Genomic DNA, 9,504 nt, shown 5'->3' on the forward strand with positions numbered 1-9,504 from the left:
GAGGTTTAGACTAGACCCCCTTGCTTTCTAAAATCCTTCTCAGAGAGGAGCCTAGGTTAAGCTAGGTCTAGTCTCAGACTTGGTCAACGGTTTATATGGATAAGGATGATGTAATGTGTGTATATATATATGTATATATGTATATCTAGTACTATATCTAGGATTGTGAGATGATTGACTTTAATCACCAGTAAATTTCCATCCGAGCCACAATTCGGGTGGGCTTGTTGTTGGAATTCCAGCAATGATGATACCACCCTGTTTCAAGGCTGTCCGGGGTAGCTGTTTGTTCTCGTTCCCCTCGTTAGCCATAATACGAATCTTGATAAGAACAGAGCCGCTCTCTGCTCCAGCCATGTACGAGTTTCTGGTACAATTAAGGGGCACTTAACTGACCAACTCGCTACACAAAAGCTGCGGCCTGGAATTCCTGAGATTGTAAAGCAGCCGAAGTGAAGGGGAAAAACAGAACAGAAAAACAGAGGGCTGGGGGGAGATGTACCACCACAGTCCCCCACAACATCCTTCTCTCTAAACTGGGGAGAAGTGGATATGATGGGTGCACTGTTCGGTGGGTAAGGAATTGGTTGGGTGGTCGCATCCAGAGGGTTGTGGTCAATGGCTCGATGTCCACATGGAGACCGATGACAAGTGGAGTCCCTCAGGGGTCTGTGCCAGGACCAGTGGTGTTTAATATCTTCCTCAATGACATAGACAGTGGGATTGAGTGCACCCTCAGCAAGTTTGCAGATGACACCAAGCTGAGTGGTACAGTTGACACGCCAGAAGGACAAGATGTCATCCAAAGGGACCTGGACAAGCTGGAGAGGTGGGCCTGTGTGAACCTCATCAGGTTCAACAAGGCCAAGTGCAAAGTCCTGCACCTGGGATGGGGCAACCCCCAATATCAATACAGGGTGGGGGATGAAGGGATTGAGAGCAGCCCTGCCGAGAAGGCCTTGGGGGTCCTGGTGGATGAAAACCCGGACATGAGCCAACAATGTTTGCTTGCAGCCCAGAAAGCCAACCATATCCTGGGCTGCATCAAAAGCAGCGTGGCCAGCAGGTCAAGGGAGGTCATTCTGGCTCTCTGTTCTGCTCTGGTGAGACCTCACCTGGAGCCCTGCCTCCAGCTCTGGAGCCCTCAGCACAAGAAGGACATGGACCTGTTGGAGTGGGTCCAAAGGAGGGCCACAAAAATGATCCGAGGGCTGGAGCCCCTCTCCTACAAGGCCAGGCTGAGGGAGTTGGGGTTGTTCATCCTGGAGAAGAGAAGGCTGTGAGGAGACCTTATTGCAGCCTTTCCGTACTTAAAGGGGGCCTACAGGAAAGATGGGGAGAATCTTTTTAGCAAGGCCTCTTGTGACAGCACAAGGAGGAATGGTTTAAAACTAAAGGAGGGTAGATTTAGGCTGGAATCAAATCCCACTGTCAGTGACATGACCCTGTGGAGCTGGGCGTTATCTCCTCTCCCACAGCACCTTTCCAGAGCAGAGTTGCATTGCGGCACTTGTGGGTCTGTAGAGCTGCTGGGCCTCAGGAAAGCTGTGCTTGAGGCAGACAAGGCAGCACAGAGCAGCGCTGCATGTTCATGCAACAGTCACTGTCCTGGGCCTGCCTTCAGCCAAGGGGGTGTTGCGTTCCCAGGGACAGGGGAGTTTGTGAGACTGCTGACCTCCCCAGGGCCTCCCACATGCCCACAGTGCCTCTCTGGAGGACAACAGATTGCTGTTCATATGGCGTGCTCCAGGGCCAAGGGGGTAATTCTGAGCAGAGACGCAGCAAGGCAAGGACTGATGGCCATTGGCAGCGGAGTAACTAGGATTATCTTCCTCAGCTTCAAGAGGCAGTGCCTGGAAGAGGAATCGCTGCAGTGCGTCCCACCCTCCAATGCCTCGAGCAGTGATGAAGGGTTGCCCTGTGCCCCCACCTATTTCCTTCCACAAAGCAATGGCTTTCCTCATCAGCACTCAGTATGCAGATGGTCAGACCACCTAATGGACACAGGCAGGGTTGCAGCAAATTTTAATGAGTTTGGAGAGGGAAATGAGGTCCCTCCAAGTGGAGGTCCCCAGTGAGGGGAGCAGCAGGAGCAGCCAAGAAGCTGTTTCCCTTTTGCTGTGGCAGAGTTCCCACAGGGCATGTGGGGACCTGCCTGGCAAAGGGAGAGAGGCTAGCAGCTCCCTGCAGGCTGGTTTCTGGGGTCCTCACTGCAGGCTTTGAGAGGAGGACAAGACAACATAGAAAAGAAAGAAAAACGGTGAGTGGAATACAGGAAAGGTGGACATTGGCCATGTTTTCAGAGAGCCCAGGCTGGCCCCTTCCAGTCTGCCCTTGCAGGGCAAGTCAGACATGGTCAGCTGCTCTTAAAACAATGGCATGAAGTTTGATCCTGTGTCCAGCACCACGTTCTGAGTTCCTGGGGGTCCTTATCATGGTCGATTGCCAGCATCTTTAGCAGGGGGGGCATCTGCTGCCACAGTAGCGGCTGGTAATGCAGGAGAGGTCACAGCACCCGGAGGTGATGGGCACTCCGTCACAGCTGAGGATGCTGCCAACAGCAGCGGAGGTGGAGGAGCCCACAACGGTGTTCTGCGGGAAGGAGCTGAGGATGGGGCCGGGCAGGGTCACCACCACAGCAGGGGGTTCAATGACAACAGTGGAGTTCTGGCACTGCCTGACACAGGGCTCGTTGCAGCTGTTGGCCAGCGGGGTCGGGCCGCAGGGCTGGCAGGGCTGGCAGGGCTGGCACTGGTCGTAGCAGGACATGTCTTGGGGCCTGAGGGGCACCTGGGAGAGAGGGCAGGGAGGAAGCAAAACACGGGGATGCATGAGGAGCAGCCTGTCACCACACCATGAGGGAGCCAAAGCCCATGCAGGACCGGGAGTTGGGGGCTGTGCAGAGATGTATGAGGGCTTCTTGGCCTCATCCTGACAGGGCCCAAAAAGACCCACCACCTCCTGTGCAGCTACTGCCCAGCCTCTTAGTCTAGAAGCCACCTCACTACAGTCCCAGCTTCCCTCCATGGCTAACTTTCTCACCACTTCCCTCTCCCACAACAAGCACCCACAAGATCGGGCACAGGACAAGGCTGGTGTCAGCTGAGAGGTCCATTGAGGTGAGACCTCCTTTTAGACAAAGCAGACAAGGAGAAGGGGCTTCAGACTCACCTGACTCCCAAGGAGAAGGAAGCAAGAGAAGTGGATGAGAGAGCGAGGAGCTGGGCTGGCTTTTATCATGGACCTTTCCTGCCCCAGGCTGCCAGAGGCATCCCTTGTAGAGGTGGTTATTTTCTGACAAGCTCATCTTGAATGCAAGACATGCCAGCTGATGCTATGGGCTGTGTTTTGGCTTCCTCAATTGCTGCTTTTCATTTCCTGCTTTATGCCAGGCACATTCCCCAGTGAAGGCGTATTTTGCATGACAGGATGAGAGGCCCAAGCATTTCCGGTGCAAAATACATCAGCGTGGGCAGAGGACTCATCTCAACATGCCGGAAGAGTCCGGTGAAGGACACTGAAGATAGACTGAAAAACTGGCTTAGACAACACACATACACACACACAGATCTAGACGTCCAGTCACCTGAGTTAATGGAGAAGACTCAAGGCACCCAAACAAAGGCTGTCTACACTGTCCAGGACCACTGCACAGTGTTGGACTTGAACAGAGTCCTCTTCTGCGTGTCCTTTTTGCAAGGGTTCAGTGTGGCTGAGGGAAGACTGCTCGGCACTGGGTGAGAGTGGGAGATGCAGGTGATGAGAGTAACGTGCCCAGCTTGAGCCCATCTGCCCACACCAAAGCCCTTTCCCTGCTCTCTGTCTGTCCCTGAGTACCATGGACATGGATGTGGGCTTTAGCCATGGGATGGAGGTGCTTGTAGGCTCTGGTAGGACAGCCTGTGGGTTCCCTTCTGATCGCGTGATGAAGCAAGCCATGCACACGTGACCAGGTAGGCAGGCCCTGCTGTGGGATTATGCCAGCTGGGGAGTGTAGAGGCCATGATCGCTCAGTTGCAGGATCAGTGTGTCCAGAAAGATGATTTGTCCCATTTACTGTGCACATCTGCTGTGGGATGGGATAAGTCCTGTGTGTGAATTGAAGAACAGGGCTCTGTTTTGGGGCCAGCCTTGTTTAATATCTTTATCAATGATGTGGATGAGGGGATTGAGTGCACCCTCACTAAGTTTGCAGGCAACACCAAACTGGGTGGGAGTGTCAATCTGCTGGAGGGTAGGATGGCCCTGCAGAGGGACCTGGACAGGCTGGACCCATGGGCTGAGGCCAACTGTATGAGGTTTAACAAGGCCAAGTGCCGCGTCCTGCACTTCGGTCACAACAACCCCATGCAGCACTACAGGCTTGGGGAAGAGTGGCTGGAAAGCTGCCTGGCCGAAAAGGATCTGGGGGTTTTGGCTGACAGCCGGCTGAACATGAGCCAGCAGTGTGCCCAGGTGTCCAAGAAAACCAACAGCATCCTGGCTTGTGTCAGGAATAGTGTGGCCAGCAGGAGCAGGGAGGTGATTTTGTCCCTGTACTCGGCGCTGGTGAGGCCGCACCTGGAATACTGTGTCCGGTTTTGGGCCCCTCAATACAAGAAAGACATTGAGGTGCTGAAGTGTGTTCAGAGAAGGGCAAGGAAGCTGGTGAAGGGTCTGGAGCACAGGCCTTCTGAGGAGCGGCTGAGGGAACTGGGGTTGTTTAGCCTAGAGAAGAGGAGGCTGAGGGGAGACCTTATCGCTCTCTACAACTACCTGAAAGGAGGTTGTAGTGAGGTGGGTGTTGGTTTCTTCTCCCATGTAGTTAGTGATAGGACGAGAGGAAATGGGCTTAAGCTGCGCCAGGGGAGGTTTAGGTTGGAAATTAGGAAAAATTTCTTCATGGAAAGGGTGGTCAGGCATTGGAACAGGCTGCCCAGAGAGGTGGTGGAGTCACCATCCCTGGAAGTGTTCAAACAACGGGTAGATGTGGCACTTTGGGACATGGTGTAGTCTAGTTTACCCTTGATTGGCTTAGAGTAGACTTGGTAGTGTAGGTTACTGGTTGGATTGGATGATCTTAAAGGTCGTTTCCAACCTAAACGATTCTATGATTCTATGATGTCTCTTCACTGACTGTGGGAAGAGTCTGTAGGGTATGTTAGAGCAGGTCCAGAGGAGGGCCACAAAAGTGAACAGGGGGTTGGAACACATCTCCTATGAAGAAAGTCTGAGAGAGGTTGGGGTTGTTGAGCCTGGAGAGGGAAGGGCTCTGGGGAGGCCTTCTTGAGGCCTTTCAGTACTTAAAGGGGGCTTATAAGAAAAAGAGAGAAAGATGTTTTGCCAGGGCCTGTAGTGACAGGACAAGGGCCAATGGCTTTAAATTGAAAGAGGGTAGATTTAGCTTGGGTATAAAGATGAAATATTTTCCAATGAAAGCGGTGAGACCCTGGAAGGTGTTGCCCAGACATGTTGTGGATGCCCCATCATTGGAAGTGTTCAAGGTCAGGTTAGATGGGGCTTTGAGCAAGCTGACCTAATGAAAGATTTCACTGCCCATGGTGCGGGAGTTAGACTAGATGTTCTTTCAGGGTCCCTTCCAACCCAAACCATTCTGTGATTTGATGAATTCTATGTATGGATACATATACTATACAGCTATTTCTATGAATTATGCCGGTAACAAAGATGGCTCTGAGGTTCTTCCCTGCAGGGCAGGGAGTCTGGGTGGAATAAGCTCCTACATGAAGATGTCTGGAATCTGAGCTGGTCCCACAGGGCTGGAAGGACATGTTCCCTGAAGGGATCTTGATCCATTTTGTTTACTAAGAGTGAGGTGTAAAGCACAGCACAGAAGTCAGAAGAGAATCCCTCTCCCTCGAGAGCTCATGTGGGCAGCGTGCATGGCAGGAGCGGGGTGAAATGGGAAGCACAGGTTGAGGCAGCTCTGTGCCTGCCTTCTGCACAGCAGAGCCACAGGATCGCTCTTGCTCTGCGCCTGTAAGAAGTGAAGGCGGAGACGAAGCAGCGGAGGGCCACACTGCCAACACTGAAGATAATCACAGCCTTGTTTGCAGAAGTGCCAGCACAAGCCATGGCCAGCACGGCTGGCGCAACACTGAAGAAGTGGCAGATGTGCCTGTGGGCACAGAGAGACAACTGGGAAGTGAGTCTTGTATGCAGAGCAGGAGGCAGGGACCCGGCCAGCCATGTCCCTGCCACCAGCCAGATGCACACAGCCTGATGCAGGATGGCCCCATAGCACAGCGGGTTGCAGGTAGGTAAGCTGTGGCCATAGGACATGACAGTGTAGAGGGAGCAGTGGTCTCTGCCCAGCAGCTGGAAATCCTCCAGCACCCTTGGAAGGAAGACACCGCAGAAGGGCTTTTGGTCTTCAGTCCTTCTGAAGGAGAGTGGCCTCCTTGTGACCTCACCTCCCTTCCACCCCAGAGCAACACCCTTCTCCTGTGCACCTTGGGGAGTGTCCACAGAGGGAAGGACCACATGGAGGCCAGGCTTGAATGCACCAGAACTTTAATGAGACTGAAGAGGAGACAGACGATTCCTACGAGGCTTGCCTTGAGGGAACCTTGCTGCCACTGCAAACCAAAGCAAACAAAGAAAAGGGAGAGAAAGGCAAGGTCGGTCAGCTATGCTGAAAACAACATCCAAAAGATCAATCCTGTGCCCAGCACCATGTTCTGAGTTCCTCAAGGTGTCTCCCTGGGTTTTTCCCAAGCATCTTTAACAGGGGAGGCACCTTCTGCCACAGTAGCGGTTGGTAATGCAGGAGAGGTCAAAGCCCCCAGAGGAGATAGGCACTCCCTGAGAGCTGAGGATGCTGCCAACAGCAGCAGAGGTGGAGGAGCCCACAACGGTGTTCTGCGGGAAGGAGCTGAGGATGGGTCCGGGCAGGGTCACCACCACAGGAGAGGGCTCAATGACGACGGTGGAGTTCTGGCACTGCCTGACACAGGGCTCGTTGCAGCTGTTGGCCAGTGGGGTCGGGCCGCAGGGCTGGCAGGGCAGGCACGGGCTGTAGCAGGACATGTCTCTGGGCTGGAGATGCACCTGGGAGAGAGGGCAGGGGGGAAGCAGAACACAAGGATGGGTGAGAAGCAGCCTGGTTACACAGTGACAAAGGAGGCAAGGTACTACTAAGAAGGGAGCTGGACACTGTGCCAGCAGCCACATGGTCTCCATTGCCCTACAAAGAGCAGCCTGGCCCAGGGACACTCTCTCCTAATTCATGAGCCAAAAGCCCCCGCAGCCACATCCCAGCCTCTCTCTAACCAGACCTTCTCCCCACTTCTGCTCCTGTGGCAAGATGCTCCAAGCCCCAGCAAAGCACAGGCCAATATCAGCTGAGAGGTCCATCAGGGAGAGATCTCAGTTTGGAAGAGGAGGAGAAGGGGCTTCAGACTCACCTGGTTGCCAAGCAGAAGGAGGCAAGAGAAGTGGATGAGAGAGCAGGCACTTGCGCTGCCTTTTATACCTGCCCTTCATTGCCGCAGGACCAGAGGCACCCGCGGCAGAGGTAGCAATTCTCGGACAAGCTCATCTTGAATGCAAACCAGCGCAGCTAATGACATGGGCTGTGCTTTGGTTTCCTGCACTGATGCCTTTTCATTTCCAGATTTGTGCCATGCCCATTGCCCAATGAAGGCTTCTTCTGAGCACTCGGATGAGAGGCCCCAGCATTTGTAGGACAGGAATGCAGCAGTGCTGGCAGAAGTCTCAGCTCAGGTGCTGGATGAGTCCAGGGCAGGCAAGTGACGTCAGCCTGGGTCACTGTGGTGGGGCTGTCTGCAGTGGTGTTCTGAGGAAGAAGGTCCAGCCACCCTCAGCTGAACACCATGGGCTCCCATGCATGAGGACGTCCTATGTCCTTATCTTTCCCTCCCTCCTCACATCACCCCAATACTCACTTGTTGTTGCCTCCCCAGGTGTGTGCGTTGTGCTCCTAGGTTTTGACCCCATCCTGCCTAACACTGCCCTCAGGAAAAAATTCTGACCTGTTTTGACTCAGTCCCTCTCTGTGCAGTCTGTGAGCACACAGGTGATGCCATGGGCATGCCTGGGGCCTTGTCCTTGCCCACAATGCTCTAGCATTGCCACAGTTGTCCCCAGGTGTCCTCAGCAGAGTCCTGAGGGTTGGTTGTGTTCCTATGGGTGTTCCTGTCTTGTGTGCTTTTGTGTGCAGCTGTGTTTGCATGGATGGACATGGGAGCACAAATTTGTGCATGATTCCATGCAGGTGTGCGTGAGCCTGTGTGTTTGTGTGTTTACTTGCTGGAAGGAAGCTAGATTCCTAGCTGGTGGCAAACCTCATTGCTTTCTCCTGAGGCAACAGGTACTGTGGGCAAGGAAAAGGCAGCGGATGCATGCACCTAGAGTTTAGGAAGACCTTTGACAGCCTCTCTCGTACCTCCTTTATGATCAAACTGGAGATGAATGGATTCATGAAGATGCTGATAAGGTGGGTGCAACATTGGCTGGACTATCAGGCTCAAAGAGTAGTGCAAAGCCCAGCTACAAGACACTTAGTAGGACCAATACTCTTGAACATTTTCATGAACACCAGGAATAATGGGAAGGATGGCACTTCCTGCAAGTTTGGGGATAACACCCAACCACAGGAAACACACACTACACTCATCTCTGTTAGCCAACTTGTTCCCAGCAGGTCCAGGAAGTACCTGTTTGAAAGGAAAGAGAGGAGATGGAGTAGGCCCTGGAAGTGCTTTGTGGCAGGAGTAGAGGCAATGAACAGCTGCTGGAACATGGGGAGTTCTGATTAAGAAACAGGCTAAACAGGCAGCTGAAGGGAGGCTCTGCAGCCTGCTCCTTACTTCCCCTGGGCAGGAAATGCGTGGCTGCTCTTTGCAGCCCCTGCGGTGGCAGGCAGCTCTGGGAAGCTGGTGCATGTGGCGGGTGAGGGCCCTGCAGCTGCCGCAGGGCTGGAGCGGGCACTGGGCAGGCTTGTTGTTGGTGGGAGAGGACGGGCAGAGTGGGCTTCCAGGAGACAAAGTTGTGCCCGTGCAGAGCCGCTGAGCACTGGGAGCCTGGGCGAGCCCCCGAGCGGCGCCGGCGCAGGGCTCAGCCCCGGGGCGGAGCTGGCGGCGGCGGCGAGGAGAGGAGAGGAGAGGAGAGGAGAGGAGAGGAGAGGAGAGGAGAGGAGAGGAGAGGAGAGGAGAGGAGAGGAGAGGAGAGGAGAGGAGAGGAGAGGAGAGGAGAGGAGAGGAGAGGAGAGGAGAGGAGAGGAGAGGAGAGGAGAGGAGAGGAGAGGAGAGGAGAGGAGAGGAGAGGAGAGGAGAGGAGAGGAGAGGAGAGGAGAGGAGAGGAGAGGAGAGGAGAGGAGAGGAGAGGAGAGGAGAGGAGAGGAGAGGAGAGGAGAGGAGAGGAGAGGAGAGGAGAGGAGAGGAGAGGAGAGGAGAGGAGAGGAGAGGAGAGGAGAGGAGAGGAGAGGAGAGGAGAGGAGAGGAGAGGAGAGGAGAGGAGAGGAGAGGAGAGGAGAGGAGAGGA

General features: G+C 54.2%; 1 protein-coding gene and 1 pseudogene across 1 annotated transcript; both read right to left on the reverse strand.

The window, feature by feature from the left end:
• Positions 1–2,454: 2,454 nt before the first annotated feature.
• On the reverse strand, positions 2,455–3,307 carry LOC142595331 (feather keratin Cos1-1/Cos1-3/Cos2-1-like; annotated as a pseudogene).
• A 3,416-nt stretch (positions 3,308–6,723) lies between these two features.
• Positions 6,724–7,485, reverse strand: LOC142595332 (feather keratin Cos1-1/Cos1-3/Cos2-1-like). Its single transcript, XM_075723109.1, has 2 exons — positions 7,407–7,485; positions 6,724–7,031 (listed from the first exon to the last, which is right to left on the reverse strand). The coding sequence occupies exons 1-2, from the start codon at positions 7,483–7,485 to the stop codon at positions 6,724–6,726; spliced, it is 387 nt and encodes a 128-aa protein (XP_075579224.1).
• Between the last annotated feature and the right edge of the window lie 2,019 nt (positions 7,486–9,504).

Source organism: Pelecanus crispus, chromosome 18, assembly GCF_030463565.1.
Source record: "Pelecanus crispus isolate bPelCri1 chromosome 18, bPelCri1.pri, whole genome shotgun sequence".
Lineage (NCBI taxonomy): Eukaryota > Metazoa > Chordata > Aves > Pelecaniformes > Pelecanidae > Pelecanus > Pelecanus crispus.

What these genes read in the sequence shown, in the direction of transcription:
- LOC142595332 (XM_075723109.1), bottom strand. Translation starts at nt 7,485, where the DNA reads ATGAAGGGCAGGTATAAAAGGCAGCGCAAGTGCCTGCTCTCTCATCCA. An exon ending in TCCTTCTGCTTGGCAACCAG is followed by an intron (nt 7,032 to 7,406) that starts GTGAGTCTGAAG and finishes TCCAGCCCAGAG; the next exon opens with ACATGTCCTGCTACAGCCCG.